This window comes from Rousettus aegyptiacus, unplaced genomic scaffold, assembly GCF_014176215.1.
Source record: "Rousettus aegyptiacus isolate mRouAeg1 unplaced genomic scaffold, mRouAeg1.p scaffold_m13_p_17, whole genome shotgun sequence".
Classification (NCBI taxonomy): Eukaryota; Metazoa; Chordata; class Mammalia; order Chiroptera; family Pteropodidae; genus Rousettus; species Rousettus aegyptiacus.
In genome coordinates this window covers 25,611,368-25,632,005 of record NW_023416292.1, presented here as the reverse complement: position 1 = coordinate 25,632,005, position 20,638 = coordinate 25,611,368, and the positions used below count along the sequence as shown (strand labels likewise).

At 61.3% G+C, this 20,638-nt stretch overlaps 1 protein-coding gene across 1 annotated transcript in view; it reads left to right on the top strand.

Moving 5' to 3' along the window:
* The window catches only part of IL6R (interleukin 6 receptor), a gene marked incomplete at its 5' end in the record, with an annotated part of 23,550 nt that extends 3,339 nt beyond the window's left edge, over positions 1-20,211 (top strand). Inside the window, 8 exons of the mRNA XM_036235176.1 lie at positions 152-275; positions 2,299-2,480; positions 2,688-2,854; positions 3,464-3,605; positions 9,160-9,212; positions 10,228-10,297; positions 11,710-11,803; positions 16,414-20,211. Of these exons, the coding sequence (XP_036091069.1) occupies positions 152-275; positions 2,299-2,480; positions 2,688-2,854; positions 3,464-3,605; positions 9,160-9,212; positions 10,228-10,297; positions 11,710-11,803; positions 16,414-16,660 (1,079 nt within the window). The remainder of the gene's footprint in view (positions 1-151; positions 276-2,298; positions 2,481-2,687; positions 2,855-3,463; positions 3,606-9,159; positions 9,213-10,227; positions 10,298-11,709; positions 11,804-16,413) is intronic.
* Positions 20,212-20,638: the final 427 nt, after the last annotated feature.

Here is a 20,638-nt window from a genome sequence, read left to right as displayed (position 1 = left end):
CCCCTTCACCCCCCCTTTCACCCCCCTCACCCCCCTTACAACCCCCCCTCACCCCCCCTACCACCCCCCCTCCTACCCCTCCTCACCCCCTCATCCCCCTCACCCCCCTCACCCCCTCGCCCCCCCTCACCCCTGCCTGCTCTCCGTTCAGTGCCTCCCGAGGAGCCCCAGCTCTCCTGCTTCCGGAAGAGCCCCCTCAGCAACGTGGGCTGTGAGTGGAGCCCGGGGAGCACCCCCTCCCCCACGACCAAGGCCGTGTTGTTGGTGAGGAAGTTGTAAGTATCTTGGGGGGCTGTGTCCCTGCCCACCCATGCTTACTGAGGCCCAGGAGTGAGGCTCAAAGGGGCCAAGTGGGACCGGCCAGCCAGTGATTTCCAAGTCTTATCAGAAAATAGTTCCTTTGAGAAGAGGTGAGGAGGAGGGAACGAGAATTAAATGTGTGAGCTGGATGCTGCACGGTTATTTGTCTTAGTAACTAGACAGTAGCCATGGGAAGTGGGTGTTATTTCTGTCCTTTGTTGGCATTTGAAACGTCAAAACCTGTAGAAAATTATTGCGAGTTGGTTTGAGCTGATGACAATCGCGAGGGAACAAAATCTCAGTGGATGGAGAAAATGCTTTTTGAGAAAATGCTCTGGAGAATGGCGGTTTTGAGGTTTATTTTATACCTTAAAATCAAAGGAGGAGACGCAGCGGGTCACGTGAAACCCCTTGGTGGTGGATTAAGGGGGTGAGGGAAAGCCGGGGGCGGGGGGGGGGCGGCGGGTTGTCTCTAGGGCAGGATAAAGAGCAAAACGGAGGGACACACGCTTCTCCTACCCTGGCGGGTGCAGGCTGGGTAACGTTTACACAGAGAGATGGTCCTGGGGACCAGACGACAGTGAGGGGCTCTGGGCTCTGGTGGGGGGCTGTGCCCTGAGGGGTCTGGAGGAGGAGACGCTCTGACCTTTCCAACGTCTGTTATCTTAGACGCGAGGCAGACAGTAGGCAGACACTTAGGGTAAAGGCTGACCTTCATCAAGGAGGCCACAGGCCTAAGACAGGACCACCCGTCATGACCCGCTGTTAGTTAGGGATTTCGTGTTCAGGACGCCCGTGTGGTGACTCTCGGTCTCCGAGTCTGCAGGGCCCGCTGGGCTGACCTCCCCGAGCCTGACAGGCCAGTCTGTGGCCCCTTTTTTGTTCACACTTTTAAAGAGTGAAGAAACTGAGGTTCTGAGAGGTCGATTCACTTGTTTGAGGTCACCTCGCGAGTGGCTCTGCTGGGGGTCAAACCCTGCCTGGGGTGGCTTTAGGCCCAGATGCAGAGAAGGCGCCGGCCGCGGGAACGGGTACAGCCCTGCGGTTTGCTGCGCCTCCACCCCCGAGCCCAAAGCATCTCGGTCCAGATGTTTCTAGTTGAGTCTGAGCTGTCAATCATCAGATCATCAACAGCTCTGAGCCTGAGTTCAGCAGGGTGGCTTGCTGTCCCGGAGGGATCTGCCCACAGCAAGCTGATTCATTTGACACTGAGTGCTGAGGACAGGAGTGACAGAGAACAAGGCATTTCAGCCCAGCCCCCACCCGCCAGAGCCTCAGACCGTCATCCTGCTGGGCGGCTCTCTGCCATGACCTGTGAGGAGGGTGGGGAGCGAGCGAGGGTGAGAACTGTGGGGACCCCAGGCCCACTCAGGCCCTGCTCAGCGGGGACTGCTCGGGGTGGAACGGGACCCTGGAAAGGGACTTTGTGTGTCCGCTGTTCTCATACCTGGCTGGTGCTGGGGGAGGGAGGCTGGGAAGGCTGGGCGGGCTTCCCGGAAGAGGTGTGTCTTGGCCTGGGATTCAAATATGAGGCTGCCATGCGTGGCCTCGCATGCCCGCGCCTGTCAGAGGGTGAAGTCTCAAGCTTCCTGGCCAGGTGGGGTGGTGTCTGACATACCTCGAGTATCTGTAGTCACCCAGACTCCTCTCTGGGCTCGCCTGCCAGACATGCCCTGTCTCCTGGGGACCCCTCTGGCACTCCGAGCTTCTTGAATGGCGTTTCTGCGGGCTGGCCAGGGGTCCGAGGTGGGCCCAGAGGCTCAGTGGGCCTCCTGCATCCTTTGTGCAGCCCCCAGGCGCTAAGCTCCAGTGTTTTATGCTAACAGACCCCCCGGAGGCAGCAAACAGAGGCTCAGAGAGGATGATCTGCCCCAGGTCACAGGAGCTGCCAAGTGGGGAGCCAGGATTCGAACCCAGGGTCGGCCCCCTCTCCACCCCCCCCCCCCCCCCCGCAGCAAGGGCGGAAACCGAGACGCCCCCTCGCTCTGTGTCCCACAGCCAGCACGCCCCCGCGGGAGACTTCCAGGAGCCGTGCCTGTATTCTCAGGAGTCCCGGAAGTTCTCCTGCCAGCTGGCGGTCCCCGAGGGCGACAACTCTTTCTACATAGTGTCGCTGTGCGTCGCCAACCACGCGGGGAGCGCGTCCAGCAGACACCAGACTTTCGAGGGTTACGGAATCCGTAAGCGCCTGCCCGCCGCGCTGGTGCCCACCCGCCTGGGGGGGGGGGGTGCAGGGCGAGGGCCGGGCTGGCTGGGGCTCTGCCTGCGGCGGTGTGACCGTGGCGGGTAGGGCTGCGCGGCGTCCCGCTGCTGGTGGCGTGCTCGGCCGCTGGGTCTTCCCTCCGCCACTCTCGCTGCCACACGCGACCCACGTGTCCTTCCCCCAGTGCAACCGGACCCGCCTGTCAACATCACGGTCACCCCGGTGGACAGGAACCCCCGCTGGCTCCACGTCACCTGGGAAGACCCCGCCTCCTGGAACTCGCATTTCTACAGGCTGCAGTTCGAGCTCCGGTACCGGGCCGAGAAGTCCAAGGCCTTCACGACCCTGCTGGTGAGTCCGTCTTTCGCCGCCGCCCAGCGCGGAGCCCCCGACGCGCAGCGGTGGAGGGAACTAGGGAGGGCCCGGCCCGCGCACCCCCGGCCCGCTCGCCCCCGGCCCGCACGCCCCCGGCCCGCACGCCCCCGGCCCGCTCGCCCCCGGCCCGCACGCCCCCGGCCCGCACGGCCCCGGCCCGCACGCCCCCGGCCCGCACGGCCCCGGCCCGCTCGCCCCGGGCCCGCAAGCCCCCGGCCCGCACGTCCCGGCCCGCACGCCCCCGCGCGGCCCGGGTCATCTCGGAGCCTTTCTGGACTTCCGTGGCTCCGTTTATAAAATGGGGCCTGGCAGTGCCAGGCCAGCCTGCCCCGCACAGGCCTGTTCGGGGGGCCGAGAGAGGGCCCGGGCCATGTCGGCGTGTGGCCTGCCGGGCGCCGCGGCGCGTGGGGTGGGGCGGAGGGCGCTCCCGCGTCCCCGTGGCTGCCGGGGCGGCACAGCCCTTGGCGCCTCTCTGCCCGGCCGGCCGAGTCGCCCCCTGACCTGAGCCGGGGCGCCGAGGGGCGGGGCGGCCGGGCGCACCCACGCCCCACGGGCCACCTGAGCGGTGCCTCCCTCCGCCCGCAGGTCAAGGAGCCGCAGCGTCACTGCACCATCCACGACGCCTGGAGCGGCGCGCGGCACGTGGTGCAGCTGCGGGCCCGGGAGGAGTTCGGCCACGGCCTGTGGAGCGAGTGGAGCCAGGCGGTGCTGGGCACCCCCTGGACAGGTACGGTGGGGCGCGCGGGGCGGGGGGGCGCTTCGGCTCTGGTCCCGGATCGGTTATCTGTTGCTAGGTAACAAGTCACCTCAAGACGAGGGTAAAATAGCAACCGTTTATCCGCTCGCGATTGCGGACACAGGTCAGCCCGGCAGCTCTCGAGTCACTGACGCAGCTGCAGAGGCCTGTGTGGTCCGAGGCGGCCTCGCCGGCCCCGCCGACGTGCCTGACGGTGGAGCGGGCAGGTGGCCTCGGCCCCCCTTCTCCCCACCGCCTGTCTCGGTGCCGGGGGGGGGGGGGGGGGGGGGGGGGCGGCACGTCCTTTCACAACTTGACGGGAACAGACGCCAAGGATTTGCAGCTATGTTTAACTTGCCACAGCTGCTCATGCTTTTTGTTTTTAAAAAGATGTTAAAGGTAATAATAATTGCCTCTGGGGGCAATTATTATTGAAACGAGCGTGTTCGTTATAGAACATAAAAATTACAGAAAAAACAGTCATTACCAGTATTTCCACCACCGAGGGAGAAAGTTTGAGTTACTCTCTGCTGTCAAGGTCCCTGTGAGTGTGTGTGTGTGTGTGTGTGTGTGTGTGTGTGTGTGTGGGCGCGTGCACGTGCATGTGTGTTTAAGTACATACAACATAAAGCATCATGAGCATTCCCATGTGATTAAACATTTTTTGGAAATGTATCATTCAGGGACCGTGTGAGGAACTTTTTTTTTATCCCATGGGAACTTTTTAATTTTTAACATTTTAATCGAATTCCTACGGGCCCCAGGGAAAGCAGACCGACCCGCCCTGCTGCTCGCCCGGCCCCTTCCCACAGCCTGCCCGTCTGTCTGTCTCTTCTGTCGGTGCCCTCCCAGGCCCTGAGCGACACCCTAATATGGCTGGGGTTTTTTGCTCTGAGAAAACAGTTTGAGACGTCTTTTGACTCCTTCCATGAAGGGTTAGGAGTCAGCAGACCCAGTGCCAGGATTTCTCTAGAACCACAACTCGTGTGTGACGGGAGAGCGGAGCGAACCCATTCTTGGGAATCCCACTGGCTGGCGGAGGTGCCAGGGGCTCGCGTTTGCCAGGCCTTTGGGGTGCCGCGGGGCCAGGGCTGGGGGCCTCCAGGCAGGTGGGCGTCTCTGGCCTGGATCCCCACAGCCACATAGTGTCATTTCGAACCCTCCAGCCCACGCAGGGGAGTTGACTTCACAGCAGCCGCCCAGCTGCCCCCGGCTCTGGTGTGCGAGAGCCACGTGCCCTCCACGCCCCTGCGACGGGCATCTTTCTCCATCGCCAGCAGCCTGCGCCAGTCACTCCCCAGCCTACGGCCACGCCCCTCGCTGTCGGGGGCCTTCTCCTACCTGCTCGCCTCTCTGCCTCTCCTGGTCCCTCTTCACCTGCTCCTCCAGCTGGCCTGAGCCTGGCCCCGCCCCCACACCCTGTCCTGGCTGCTGACCTCACATCCATCGCCTCCTCCCACACCCTCGCTGCCGCCCACCCTCTGCACAGCTCAGAGGTCCCTAGTCAGCGGGGTTTCACAGGTCCGCAAAATATCAAAAACATTTTTGGGGACCAAATAAGGTCACCAACCATTAATTTTGCTAAGTGAGGACATAAAATTAAACACTTAAGTAAGAAATAGCTATGGCCACTTATCACCGCAAAAGAGGGGACGTGACCAGGGCGAAGCTCAGGACGAACGCCGTCTGGCGGCTTGACGCCATGCAGATGCCCACGCCGTCCTGCCTGGGCCTTTCTCCTTTGGCCTGAGACCCGTAGGTTCGTCATCAGCTGGAGGCGGCCGATGTCTCCTCAGGAGGCTATGAGCTGCTCAGGGAGGTTTTTCAGTGTTTTGGGGTTTTTTTCTCTCTCGAGTGAAGGAGCAGTGATTAACTCTCTGGTTAGTGGCTTGCAGGCGGCAGGGAGGTGTGAAGCCGAGCGAGGGCGTGGGCGCCCGCAGGCCCCTCTGGCCCCGACCCCTTCCTGTGAGTGTCTGGCTTTGTGGTTGTTCCTCAGTCCCGGTTTCCTCATCTCCGCCACCCTCCTCTGTACTCCAACCCCTGCGCCTCGCCCGGCAGCCCACATCGGAACTGGTCGTAATATATAATTCAAAACTATTTTTTTTTTCTTAGAAAAATATGTTCTATGTTCTCTGTTCTTCCCCCTGCCACCCGTTTTTTTGAGCTATAGCTGACACGTGACATTGTAGCAGTTTGGGGTATACGACGTGATGATTTGATACTTGTATCCAGTGCGAAATGATCTCAGCACCGAGTTTAGTTAACATCCATTCCTGCACGTGTGACGCATTATTTTTCTCGCGATGAGAGGTTTTAAGATCTCTCTCAGCCACTCTCCAGTACACAATACGCTGTTTGAAACTACAGCCAGCATTCTGTATATTGCATCCCGGAAGTTACGGTGTTCTCCGTTCTTAATTTTGAGAGTTGCTCAGTTTTTAAACAAATATGGGGTAGCAGGCCAGCGCCGGGTCCTTTTAGCGTGTGGCCTCGGGTGATCCGTGCGGGGAGAAGCCACCCTCCCTGCTCAGAATGAAGAGACAAGGTCCAGGAGAGAGTAAGTGTCTTGACCAAGGTGGCGCATCTGGCGTGAAGGCCTCTGCTGTATTTTATATTGGATTTCTCTATTTCAGAACCCAAATCAATTCTCAGATTAATGGAAATAAGTTTGTTTGTTTTAGAAGCTCGTGTGTGGGAAAAAAACTTGCGCAATTCGCATGCGGTCTTCTAGAACTCTCATTTATCGGAGTGTGGTCATTCAGTCGTTTTGTTATAAATACGAAAGCACGCCTTCTAATCTTGGAAATATTAACGCAGGGAAAACACACAGCAGGGACCGCTTTTTGGGTTTCCAGTAGTTTTATTTTCCAAATGTTTTTCCGTAATCGGAATTTTACTAGCTACACAGTTTTTCGGTGAGATGCTGGGCAGGACGTGTTTGTTAAGAGCTGAGTTTACAAAGGTGAGTAAGATGCAGCCCCCGGGTTGGAAGAATATTCACTCTAGAGATGATTTTTAAAATAAAGAAGAGAAAAAGATTCATTCTCGGAGCCAGAAAGCTTCACCGTTTACGTGAGTCTTAGGAAGCCTCGGGCACGGTATCTCGCCTCCCCGTGCCTCCGTTTCCCCGTCCGTAAAGCGGAGATAAAAATGGTTCACGTCTCGTGCATGTTGGACGCATTGGCTCAGGTTAAGTGGTCGGCACGGTGCCCGGCGCGGAGCACGTGCTCAATAAGTCGTTCCCGCGGTGGCCCCGGCCGCCTCTGGCCCACGAACGGCCGTCGCTCCCCCTCCCCCAGCATGCTGGCTGCAGCGAGGCCTTAGGAAACGGAAAATACGTGAGGGGAAACATCAAATCCTTTTGCCTTAAACAGGAAAAGAATGTGCCTCCTGACGGTGGCTCACGCCCCACGGCCTTTCCCAGCGTCTTTGTAAAGCCAAGGGGGCGGGGGTAGTGTCTGCACCTTGCGAAATGAGAGGACAACACAGGCAGACGACCTGGGAGCTGGGGTGGAGCTAGCCTTGAGAGGTCGGTCGGTGCCTGAAACAGTGGTATCCGTGAAAATGCTATTAGCGCCGTTAATCGAAGCCATTTCCGTCGAGCCCCCGTTTCTTTGCCTGGAGAATGGAAATGACTGTTGTTACTATTGGCTCAGGTTAAGAGTTACTCTACCTTCCATCTCGGGGGACAAAGTGGTCTGAATCAGGGGTCCCCACTGTCATCTTGGGGGATTTTAAAAAGCCTTGCGGCGTAAGACAGCCTAATTCTGCATTAGAAAGTCTGTGTTCATTCCGGTGGCTTTCCGGGGTTGTTCGAGATGACACCAATGTGAAATTCCCAGTTTATGCCCAGAAAGCTGAGCCCCGAAGGTTAAGCGCCCTTCTCGGGACTGCTTGCAGTGCCAGGGGCAGAGCCGAGGGCGGAGACTCCACATGTCTCCTCTCGTCCCGAAACATCTCTCTGGGCCTAAGGGGGGGGGGGCTTTGATAAAACCTGCTGTCTGGGTCCCCCCTGCTCGCCCCCCCAGTTGTGAATTAGGCCACAGGTCAAGGATGGGGCCAAAAGCCAGAGAGGATGTGGAGCACGGCCAGGCTGGGGGACCGCTGGACGGAACGGCCACCGTGGCCCACCGCGTGTTAGCTTTCATTCCAGCGTCCCACCGCCCTGTCCGTCCGTCGGTCCCCATCTGCTGTGAGTCTGTCCCCTGCTGCAGGCTCCGCCGGGAGGAACGCCAAGGCCAGAGAGACAGGGCTCCCCTTGTTTGTCCTCAGTTACGCGGGGCGGACTTGCGTGATCTTGGTCGGGTTTCTCGCCCTGCTCGGGCCCCGTTTCCTCTCCGCTCGGTGGGGACAGGGAGTGGACATGCTGTCCCGTCCCCCCCAGCACTGCTAGTGTGTGGCTTTCTCCCCTCCGGGGGTGGCCTGCTTCTGCAGGAAAGCCTCTCCGAGGGGAAGTGGGGTCACCCCTCCTCCGCCCCTTGCTGCCTGTTCTGCTTCTGGCTCGGGGAGGCTTGACATCTCTGTGGTATTTTTAACTTCTTGATGGAAAGAATGATGAACTTTTCAGAAAATATTTTAACATCCAGAGCATTCCACCCATTGGCTGTCACGGTTCAGCTCCCGGCCCTTTGCGCCCACGTGTGCGGCTAACGCCTGGCCTCCCGTCAACACTCAGGCTTTGATGCTCGGGCTCCTGCTGCCTTGGGGGTTCCCGTGGAAACACGTTTCCCATGGATGGGGGTGGGGGCCCCTCGTGAAGGTGCCCGGTCCACACCCCTTCTCAGTCAAGGTGTACCAAACCCACCCGGCTAGATGAGAACTCATTTATGTTCAATATTTTTCATTGCAAAAAGGTGCCGAAGAGGAAATTAAAATTAAAAAAAGAATTTTATCATTTAAAAATTTAAAATTTATTTTGTCTAGTTTTATTGAGAAGTCACTGACCCACGCCCTCTGTATGTTTACGGCATCTGGCATGAGGGTCTGATTTACAGATATTGTGAAATGGTTACAATAGGTTCCGCTCACGTCCATCTTCTCATATAGATACAATTAAAAGGAAAGAGCGAAAAAAGGAAAAAAAGTTTCCTCTTGTGATGAGAGCTCTCAGAATTTACTCTCTTAATAACTTTCTTGTCTCGGGTGGTGCCCACAGTGTTAGCTACATTGTCGTAATTTAAAGGTTGATGGTTTTTACATCCTGCGATGTGCATCCTTCCGACTTTTTTCTTTTGGCATGTGACTATCACGTGATGTACAGTGAATGATGGTGGATGTTTCTTCAGGACTTTGGATCGAACCGTGTGGGACGTTGTCTTGCACTTCATAGTGCGTCCTCGGCATTTTTCTAAAATACTTTTAGGGGCGATTGCACTACGTGTCTGTCGTCGTTGGCACGGCTAGTCCCTTGCGGCTGGATATTTGGTTATTTCCAGCGTGACGCTCTTTCAAATGACAGTGCTACAGGCTTTGCTTCTGCGGCCATCACGTAGGATTTCAGGGTCCACGAACCACTCACTGATCATGACGCTTGTCCTACCCACAGAATCCCAGAGTCCCCCGGCCGAGCTGGTGGCAAAGGTGTCTCCCTCCGTGCAGGTAAGCTCGCCGGCTTGTACGGGGGTCAGGGCAGCAGCGCCCGGGGGCTGACATTGTGGGCGGGCACCAGACAGCATGCATGTGCTTCCCGTCCCAGCTTGGCCGTTTGCTAGGGACACTGTGGGCAGGTCACGTGGCCTTTACGAGCCTCCATGCGATGGGGTCGTGGTGGTTGTCTGTGCCGGGGCTGGCCTGGCTCGTAGAGCCCTCTGTGTCCAGTGGCTGCTGTTTCTTCTCTGGGCTTCTGGAAACAGCTGAGGGCTTAGCTGGGGCTCGGATGCCCGCCCGGCCCTCCCCTGTGGGCGCCCGGTGTCATAATGATCTGGAAAGAGGATTACCACAAATCCCGAGTCATCCAATTTTCCATCCAAGCGCATCTCCTCTGAGGTCCTTAATTCCCAAATGCTAAGCTGGGAGCTCAGTGGCCCAGGAGCTGGGCAGCCCAGGGGAGGAGCCCCGGGTCAGTGCCCCACTGCCCACGTCTGGCAGGAGCAGCTCCGGGGTGAGTTCCAGGCCCAGAGCGCCCCAATGCAGGTCGTGGGCGACCCAACACTGACTTAGAGCCTTCCCAGACTCACTCGGCCCCAAAAGTGCCATTTGCCGTCTCGTCTGATCCCGACTTCGACTGAGCTTCAGAGTGCGGGGGCGGGAGGGCAGCTGACACCCACATGGGTTAAGGGACCTGGCCACAGTCACGTGGCTAGTGAGTGATGGGTCCGGGACTCCCGTCTGGGCTTGTCCCAGTGAGTGGGGGCACCTGCTCCCTGGCACCAGACACAGGACACCCCGGAAGGCGCCGTGCCCTTCAGCCCCAGGTGGAGAGCAGGTGGGAAGGAGCCCCCAGCTCGGGAAGGGAACATGTAGGTCCGAATGATGTAAAGAACAGTGTGAAAGCTCAGAGTGACAGGGCAGGACCGGAGAGGTGCAGGAGATGGAGAGAAGGTGCCTGGCGGGGAGCGGGGGGTCCCCGAGCCGCTTCCCAGATGGTGCTCACAGAGAGCAACGTCTCTTTCAGGCGCTCACGACTCACAAGGACGATGAAGACTCGCTCGCTCACGAACCCGCAAATGTGACGAGCGTCCCAGGTGAGTGCCGAGTGGCGCTGTGGCCCCGGGGCCCCGGGGCCCCGACGGCTTGTCCTCTGCAGGAAGTCTTACTATTTGGAAATGTGGGCAGAGGGCAGGTCTGCTGACGGACAAGGACCATGGCAGAAACAGCCTTTTATTCCTGAGCACGTCCAAGCGTGATCCTGTTAGCTTAGCTCCACGGGAGGCGGGGACCCCAAGAAGAGCGAGGCACATCGGCCGGTGCTTTTCGCGGCTGGGGACCAATATCCGCAAACGAAACCGTGGGGCCTGAACCGCAAGGGGTTTCGCTCTGGGAGCTCCTGAGGTCCCGAGGTCACGGTCCCCACCTCTGTACCTGCAAGGCCAGGAGAGCTCGCGACATTTGCATAAGAAAAGGCCACAGGAGGCCACTCTGAAGGGTCAGTAGGGCCCCCGCTCCCTCTGAGGCTGCCCGGCTCTCTGGCGGCCTCACTGCCCCACCTGGGCGGCTCCTGCCGGCACCTGACCCTTCCCGCGCTTTATTTTTCATCACTTTTCATCGTTGTTCTCGTCACTACTGATACTGCGTCAGGCCCGCGTCTGCCTGTCTGTCTGTCTCCCTGAGTTAGGATATAAGATGGGGGGCGGGGCTCCTGCCCTCACTTTCTCTGTATCCTGGAGGCTTAGAACAAAGCTGGCATGTGACAGACACTCAGTAAATATTTACGAATGAAGGACAAATGCAAAAGGTGATGAAATGCTGGTGATCGAGGAAGCCAAGCCCAGGTCTTCCCTTAAATGGCCGTCTCTGCCGGGGACACGGGACCGACTCCGAGAGACCTGGCCTTGCAGTCAGCGCCCACTACCGGGTGGGCTCGTGGCACAGCCAGCACCCAGGGGGCACCTGGGGGGGACTGGCAGGCCCGGACAGAGGAGGCAGGGCAGCAGAGGTGGCCAGGGTTCAGGGGCCGAGGAGAGGCCGTGGGCGCCAAGCCCTGGGAGGAGAGCACGCAGCCTGCGGGAGACCAGGACCCGCCGGGGAGACAGGCGAGCCCTGCACCCGGATGCTTGATTGAGAGCCCCGAGCACCCCCGACACTGTCCTCAGCGGAGCTGCCATCGGGGAGGTCCCCAGAGCCCAATGTCTCTGCACCCCGGGGGGGCAGGCCGACCGCCACCCGAAGAGCCACCCGAAAGTGAGTGGGCGCGTGTGGCTGGCCGCAGGCATCAGAAGCTCCGAGCTCGGGTGCGTCTCGGTGTGCCCGGGGTCTGGCAGGTTCTGCTGGGGGCGTGGGCGGGGGGACTCTTCTAGAGCGGGCCTCGGCAGGAAGCGGGCACCGTGGTGCGTGGCCTGCCGGTTGGTGAAGCCGTTTCCTGCCCAGGGCTGAGGCTCCTCTGAGGCTCTCGGCGGCTGTGGCTGAGAGGTATGTCCATGTGTCTGCTTTTCCCCAGGGCCGGCTGCCTCCTTCGTGCCCCTGCACACCTTCCTGGTGGCCGGAGGGAGCCTGGTCTTCGGAACTCTCCTGTGCGTTGGCATCGTCCTGAGGTGAGGTGGGCCCGGTGTGGGGAGCCCTGGGGTGTTCGCGCGTCTTTTCCAGCTACTGTCGCCAATGCTGGCGGCTGGCGATGGCCCAAGAGCCGCGGGGGATTCAAGATCCGATGACAGGCCAGCTGGGGAGGAAGGACAGGGGGGGTCAAGTCTGGCGGGGCCCTCAGGTGGCCGGCGGTGTCACTGGCTGGGCCGGGGACGCTGGAGGAAGGACCAGCCACGTGCAGAGGGCCGGTTCTTCCCTGGGAGCCCTGGGTGTGGGGTGCCCGGGAGGAGCCCGCGCGGGCACGTCCAGCCCAGTTCAGTTGTCGCCGCATGGGGGTGGAGTCGGAGCTGTGGCAGAGGACGGGGACAGGCTGGTGACAGTGCCCTGTGGGACAGGCTGGGGAGAGGCCTCGTCGCGCTCAGGGAGCCACTGAGGACGGGGCCTGGCGGGGAGGAGCCGGGGGTGAAGCCACGGGAAGAGTGTGTGCGTGTGACGTGCTGGGGGACGAGATCGCCACGGGGCGTGGCTTCCCTCCCCTCCCAGAACCACGGTCCACAGGCGGGTGCGAGGGCCTCGGGGACGTCCCACGTCCCCAGACAGCGGACCCAGTGGGCCGGCACGAAGAGCTCCGGCCGGCGCTCTCGCGCCCGCGGGCGGCGGTGGGCCGTGCTGGCATTCGGCCCAGCTCGCTGGGCTCTGCTGGTGACCAGGTGACAGGAACACCGCTGGTGGCCGTGGCTTCACTGCGGGAACCCGCTCTGCGGCCCGCGCGGAAGCCCTGGGGGGCGCCAGGCTGGGCCCCGACTTTGCGGGATCACCCGCCATGACGACGCACTGTCCCCCCGTGACGACACTGTCCCCCCCTCCCTCTCCCCTGGCGTGTGACTTTCCCGAGGCTCTGGTGCGTACCGTGGGAGGCGGAGGTCGAGGGCCTTGGGAGGGAAGGGTGAGGCCTAGGCGGGGAGTGGCCCACACGGCCCCACACAGTGGGGCCTCACGGCGACCTCCACGTAGTGGGGCGGCGCGGCGGGCCGAGCGGGGGGCCAGCAGGGCTTCCACTGCGGCTCCCACTCGCTTTCCCAGTGAGGTGCTGGGCGGGCGCCTGCAGGGCGGGTGGAGACCGGCGGCCCGTGGTGGAGGCGGCTCCCCGGGAGGCCAAGAGCACCGTCGGTCGCACTGTGGGGCCAGCACGTGGGGTCTCCCCGCCGCACCCCGGGGGGCCCTGGCCCGCCTGGCCCGCGCTCCTGCGTCCTGCGTCCATTTCTGCGCGGTCAGGGCTGCCTCAGGCCTCCTCACGACCCGCCGCAGACCCTGCGCTGTAAATACCAGGGTTTCTCCTCGACCACGAGGTGACTGAAGCTGAAAGTGGCGGTGGCGAGGTCGAGAGTCACAGCCACAGCCCTGCGCCTGGCAGGGGCCTCACAGCTCTTCTGCTCGAATTCTTCAACTTTGCAAATGAGGAAAGCGCCCTGAGAGGTGGGACGAGTCGCCGGAGGACGCTTGTCCCTCAGCAGAGCCAGGACTAGAAGCTGCGTCCTCTGCGTCCCCGCCCTCCGTGCCAGCCCGCGGTCAGCTGAGGGCAGGCCCACCGCCTGCCGGGGCACCGTGCGCGGGCGGCGTCCTCGCGGTGGGCTGCGGACCTAGGTTGGGCACTGGCCACAGCGCGCGCCACAGACCTCACTTGCTACTGTGCTGACGGTGCTTGGACACTGGCCGGTTGCTATGCAACCAGGGTCCCTGGAGGCTCAGCGCCCTGTGCTGAGGACGCGGCAGCAGTTTGTGTCCTAGCCCGGCGAGCGTCCGTTTTCTCCTGCGTGAGGCAGATTTGTTTGGAAAGAGGCCAGTTAGTCCAAGTGACAAAAATCTCCTCTTCTCCCCAAGCCCCGCGCGTCAAGGAGAGGCCCCACGGGAGCGGAGGCGCGCGTGAGGACGCGGCCGAGCCACCCTGACCGCCGAGTGGCTGCCGCTGGCCACGGCCGCGCGAGGGGCGGGTCGCAGTCCACCCCTGCCGCCCACGGTGCCACGCTGTCCTGTTTCGTGCATGCGAAGCACACACGTCTCCTAAGTACTTCCCACCGAGGTCACCGTTCATCAGTGAGAATTTAGGCGTGCCGTCGAGGGACGTCTGCCGGCTGCTGGGCGGGTGTCGGGCGGGCGGGCGGAACGTCCCCACTCAGTGCCGCGCAGCGTGGGGAACGGGGCTCCCGCGGCAGACGCCCCGCCCGCCGGCCGAGGACTCCCCGTGTGCGTGCGCGTCCCCACGATCTCGGTCGCCGTGTTCCGTGCGTGGTGCCCCATCCGCGCTTTGCGACCGCGCGCTGCCTCCCTTCAGCAGTCACGTGACGCCCCGAGCCGTGGCCCCTGGCCACCGTGGCTGCCCCTGTGGCCTTGGGAGGGGATGGGGTCGCTTCCGCTCCCTAGGTCTGGGTCCTTACCTCGTATTTTCTGAAAAACAGAGTGAGGGTTATTACGAATTTTTTTCTTTCAGTGGAACGAAGCTTTTCTCTAAATAAACATTCTGAAGCCCATGTGTGCAAACTGGATAAAAGGCAGAGGCTGGGGTTCCTGGGAGCCTGAAGCTCCTTCCTCCTGCCCTGCCCCTCTCTGGCCCCTGGCCCCCGCTCGGACCCCTGCCCAGGGCGGGGAGCGCCTGGTGTGGACGCCCCCAGGCTGGCCGGCCTCGAGGCCCCTTGGGCTTCGTGATTTTCAGAAAGCGTCTCATCCACTCCTCAACACATTTCAAAAGAAGGACAGCGCGTCTTCCCCAGCTTCCCTGATCCAGTTGCTTTGAAAAAAAAACCTGAAGACGGAGATGGCTTTCCACGTGGGTCAAGTAACGTCAGTAGAGATGCAACGGCTTTTAGCGCGTGACGATTTGCTAAATTCTGGCAGTTTGCTAAGTACCGACAGACGGAGAGAAGAAACAAAAACCACACGCCGTTCGCTTTTAAAGCGCGAACGTGCTGGAAGCCACCCGGACGCACGGAAGCGTGTGCGCGGCCTGCGTGTGCACGCCCTGGGTTTTCACGCGGTGAGCCCAGGCGTGCGGCGGGCCCCGGGCCTGGGACGCGCCGCAGTCAACGAAGCCCCCGAGTCCTTTGCCTCTGCGCCTGGCGTCTCGAGTGTTCTGCATCCTGCCTTTTAAGTGTAGCGCTCGTTATAACGTAAGCATTTCCCGCACGGTGACGAGTCCGCCGTGAGCCCCGCCGTCCCTGCCTGCAGACGCCCCCGCCAGGCACGTGTGCCCGAGTGTGCCTCGCCGGCCTCCTCTCACGGGCACTGGGGCCGTCTGCTTTCGTAAACAACACCGTGTTGAACATCTTCACGCATCCAGTTTTTTCCACGGCTGTTACTCTTTGTGGCAGATTCCCAGACATGGGATTCCTCGGTCAGAGGGACTGAGTATTTTGGGGCCCAGAGTGGAACGGCTCGGTCCTCTCGCCTCACGCGGGACGACCCGCCCGAGGACCCGAGGACCCAAGGACCCGAGGACCTGGCGTAGCCGCAGAGACACCCTGCCGGGCCTTCCTGAGGGGCGCCAGCCCGGCGAGGGCACTGTGGGTGTTTGCTCCATGCGGAGGACAGGCTGGGAGCCAGTGGCAACTGACTGTCAGCGATGTGTCTCAACGGGGACAGGAACAGCCGCTCGATGTAAAAAAGAAACCCAAGGAGAAAGAAACCCAAGGAAAATTCCCAGCCCTCGTTTTCGACATCGGTTTTGCCGGCTCCTTGCCAGCCCTTCCTGGAGCGGCGGACACTCGGCGGGGCCAGGGGGACCGCTGTGGGGTCACTGGGCAGGGACCAGGCGGGAAGCCGTGGCGGGGAGGCGGGGAGCTGCAGACCAACCCCTCCAGGAAGGAGACCTGCCTGACTGTCCCTTTGAAGGCGGTTATCGGCATCTCATCTTCCTTCGGTCTGTCAAGTGGCTTTTCTCAGCTACTGAGCCTGTGTTGGGCCCAGGGGTGCGGGGTGCAGGGAGCTGAGATCAGAGAGATGTCTATCTCTTTCCTGTCTGACATCGACTTTCCTGTCAGATGAGTCACCTATGCCCAAATGGTGCCCAGGGCCTCAGCCGCGAGTAGGACCCCAGGGTGTGGGGAGAAACGGGGAGGGTGGGGGCGTTGGAAGCGAGGGGGGAGGGCGGGCCGCGGGGTCGGGGCCGGGAGCCCCCTTCCTGCGGTGGAGGGGCAGCTGCAAATCCCCTGCCGCCCACAGCCCTGGCCTCGGCGTGGACGCGAGGCCCGTTTCCTTCCCCCCTCAGAGACTCCTCTCGCTCACCTAGCTGGGTTTGGGGCTGCCGGGTGCCTGTGGGCGCTTCTGGAACAGGACGAATTAGGTTCTGAGCGCCGTGAAGGGTCACCCCCGGCCGCGCGCGCCTCCGCCTCCCCACCTGTAACGTGGACCCAGGAAGGATAAATCCCTCTCCTCTCGGGCGTGTGTCTGAAACCCCGGCCTTTCGGGGTGTCACGTCCTTCCTGGGGGCAGAGCTCGGCTGGCGGCACGAGTGTGGTTCTCGCTCTCCCGAGCCGAGGCCCCGACCTCCGGGGTGTCCGCCGGCGCGCGTCTCATGTCTCGGGGGGACTGACTAACGCCCGTGTGGTTTCTCTCTGTCTCTGTGAAGGTTCAAGAAGACGTGGAGGCTGCAGGCCGCCAAGGAGGGCAGGGCGAGCGCGCACGCACCCTGCTCCCTCAGACAGCTGGTGCCCGAGCGGCCGAAGCCCGCGCCGGGGCTCGTGCCCCTCATCTCGCCACCTGTGTCCCCCAGCAGCCCTGGGTCGGACAGCGCCTCGGGGCACGGCCGGCCGGACGTCCGGGGCCCACACAGCCCTTACGACGTCAGCAACACGGGCTACTTCTTCCCCAGATAGGGGCCGGGGCGCCCGCGCTGGCTGCCCTCTGCCGCTCCGGCTCACCGCAGGGGCGCGGGGCCTCGCGCAGGCGCCGTGCTGGGGGGACAGCGAGGAAGGGGTGCCGAGTTTTCGGCCGGCCTTCCCCAAGGGCCCAGCCTCCAGGGCTTCGCGGGACCTCAGAGGCCTGTGCAGACCGGCGTCGGGACTTCTCTGGACACTGTGCAGCCACGGACAGTGTCCAGCTTGGTGGGGACAAGCTGGTGGCCGCCCAGACGCCTGCAGATACAGCCTCGGGAGGGGGGCAGTTTGCAGCCAAAGACCCCGCACCTGCCTTCCGGCTCAGGCTCCCGCCAGCCCAGGGCCAGCCCAGGGCCTTCACACCACAGCTTTGCGCCTCGAGGGCGGACTTTCTCCAGGCACCTGGCTTCCCACACCTGAGAAAGCCCTGGGGGGCGGAGAGCGCCTCAGGGCTGATGGAGTGGGGTGGTGATTAGCAGCTCAGCGGGGTTCGAAGCGTGGGCCTTAACTCGGCGCACCTGCAAGTCCAGACGCACCCACGCCAGCTCCGGACTGCAGGAGCACTGGGCCTGGGGATGGCCTCTGCCGCGGGGGACGCAGCCTCCGGGAACCCATGCTCCCCGTCCTGCCCGCCCCCCCCCCACGGGGAGCAGGGCGTCAGGATGGCTCCGCACGGTGAGATCAAACGTTCTCTCTCAGCTCTGTTTGTTTTCACCTGAGCCTGAGCAACTAGGGAAGATAATATTTATGTGAAAAGACAAAAGAGCCCGGCAGGAATGCGTTTTAATGTGGCTTTTAAGGGACTGGCTGGCCGCCTTTTATCAGGAGCCGGCGGAAGATCCACCGGCCAGGAGTGGGGGGGGCGGGGGGAGCTTGGTCGCTTCAGCACAAAACTGAGTCAAGTGGGAAAGGAGGAGAAAAAACTGTTTTCCGCGGTTAGAGAGGAGACTCTGGTTTCATTCTAAACTTTGTTTTTGTCTTAAAAAGTGAGAAAATTGTCTGCCGCTTCTCTGACTTAGGGGAAAAGCAGCTTATGGCTACTCCCCCTGGTGGCTGTGATGAAGCGGTGTCTGGCTCCCGCGGTGACAGCGGTGACGCCGGGAAGAGGCCTCCCACCCACGACTGCCGAGCAGGGTCCCCTGAAAATCCCCACCCCGGTGCCCCGTTACCAGAGGGACGAGCTCTGTTCAGAAAACCCCTCGCCTCGGGGCTTCCTCTTTTCACTTATTGGATTCAGCCTGGCGAATGCCGGGGCAGGACCACGTCTGGCGGCTCTGCCGCCGCCCACTGCGGCCCCGAAAGCCTGGCGATGTGAGCGGTTACCCGACCTGTGCCCTCAAGGACCCTGGCGGGGGGATCCCCGGAACGAAGCTCTGGTTAGAGTCAGCCGCGTCGCCACGGACCGCAAACTCTTCCAGCCGGGCACCCGGACAGGTGGCAAATGGACGAACCCGGCCGTGTTTCATGTGCCGAGTGCTGGCTTCAAACCGTCACTATTTTGGGCGAGGAGTGGTTTTCGCCGCGCGTTTCGTCTGCCGAGTTTCAGGCCCCGGCTGCCGGTGCTTGACGCAACTCTCTTAAGTTGACAGGAGTCGGGCGGGTGGGGTTTTTTTTCTTTTTCTTTCAAGTCTCTTTGAGAACAGCCAAAAATGCTGTTCAAGGGAAACAAAGAAGTGAGAAAGGGTGATTCTGTGCCCACGGCTCCGCTGCTCTTGGTCGGCTTGGCCCACGTGTGAGCGACCTCGCCCGGGCCGGGCCGAGGCGCACTGGGAGCGGAGCGGAGACCCAGGCGGCTTTGATCCGCGTTGTTGTTGCTTTCGTTATTAATTTCACGGAACTGCTTTTTTTTCCTCTCTCTCTCTCGTGTCGAAGAGGGTTTTTTTTTTTTTTCCCCCTTTTACTGTTTAATAAGCTAGTGTAAATGAAGGAAAAGTGTCTCCTCTGGGTGGGCCTTGCTAAGTGAGGGAGCACAGGCGTGCACCCCGATACCAATGTGATTCACCTGATACTGCAGCAGTCTGCCGCACAGACAGATGTGAGATGTTGGGATGGTGACGGTTTATATTAAACGTGACGACTTATCCTGCTGGGTGGGTAAAGGTAACAACATGCCGGTTCGGGTTCTAAAGTGGTCACCCGTTCCGGTAGCATTAACGAAACGTCTTAACGTTGAGGAGGGAGCGCGGGCTCCGTGTGCGGGCCACTGTGACAGCCCGGCGGCCAGCGGGAGCCCAGCCCGGCGGGAGCCCGGCCCCGCAGTGTGTGTGGTGTGCGAGCCGGGCGCCGGGGGCACCGAGCTCGCCACTTCCCTGCTGCTGTGGGGACAGTGTTACAGGTGTGGAGTCTGCCACTGGGACCGGCAGGGCGGGGGTGGTGGGGAGCCCACCCGGGGGTGGGCAGGGCCCAGTGAGGCAGCCTGGGAGTGGGCTTGGCGGGCCGGTTTCCCCCAGAAGTTCAGGAATGCCTTGCCGGGCCTCTTGGATGCAAAGCTATCCCGCCGGGTCTCAGGAGGCCTCAGCCGGGGTGTAGGCTGGTGTCCAGCTGCTCGCGGGGTAGGTGAAGAAATTCGCTGTGATTTGGAGAAGCAGGGGTGACTGCGGGGGCCGGTGGCTCTGGCTCCGCCCAGTGCCCCTCACAGCCCCTCCAGCACCTCATCCTCGGCATGGTGTGGCGGCAGGCGCTTCCATGGCAACCGTAGCGCGTAGGGAACATTGTCAGCTGCGGGCACAGATGCTGAAGGATGGGGTCAGCGGGCAGTGAGGCTGTCGATGGGGAAGCCATTTTTGGAGGGGGTCACACATCCGCTAAATAGGATACCTCAACTTCGTGTGTGTGTGTGTGTGTGTGTGTGTGTGTGTGTTTTGGAGAGAATAATAGTTTTAAGTTTCGTTGTTGTTTTTTTACCCGATGACCTAAAAGCAAATACCAAAGTCTGATGTCTGTATATGGAGCAAAGGGTCAGTGTGATATATTTTTCAATGTTTTTATTTTTCTTTTCATCAGCTATTTCGCATTTAAAGTGAAAATTGTAAATGTTTGAAATAAAATAATTTCTAAAGATACGCCTGAGCCGTAATTATGCTTTGGGTAGCTGGGTCACTTAAAGGAAAGACTTGCTGGATTAACGAGGGGGGAAGGGAGGAGGCGAGACGGTTCTAAAATGAAGTCGGACCGTTTCGGGGTGGGCCTCCCCATGATGCCGGATGACATGACCTCTGGGAAAAAATCAGATAAGTTCAAGAAAATAAGTAGCATAGCAGTTTCTCAAAAGGCACAAATTATGAAAGTATTTCCCAAAATAGGTCCTGGGGTTTCTGGAAGGGGCGTGGGAGCTTCTGCCCCGGTTACGGTCGCTGCCGGTCACGCTGCCGGGCGTGGGGAAGGAAAGGGGCCGCGGTCGTTCCCCAGGAGGCTTGATGGGACGGGGTGTCCCATCTCCCATCGATGGCGCATCCCCAATCCTCAGGTAGGCCGAGTCTGTCCCCTGCTGGGAAGGGTCTTAGACAGGAAAACCTGGGCCACAGCCACCTGCATCTCGCAGACGGGAAAGCCACCGCGGGGCGCTGTGGGTGCGGTTGCCGTGTGCCCAGCTCAGGGAGAGGGGGAGGGGGAGGGGGAGGAGGCTGCAGACCGCGGTGAAGTGTGAGGCCTGGCAGTTCATCACCCCCAACCCTGGGGTATGGGGACCGGACCCGCAGGACCTGCAGGCTCGGCCCGACCCCAAGGCCAGTGCCCTTGGCCCTGACACAGCCCCTCAGCCACTGTGACTGCCTGCGGGGGCCGCTCCGTCCAAGGCCAGGCGCCCTCGCTCTGTGCTGGGCGGAGTCCTGGCCCAGTGCCCCCAGGGGAGATGGACCTGGTGCCCTTGTCTGTGCCCTGGGCTCCTGCGAGTGGCCAAGGCCGCCAGGCCCCAGAGCTGCACACGGAGCAGGCAGCCACGAAGAAGATGGGTCGAAAAGGGGAAGGCCAAGGGCGGTT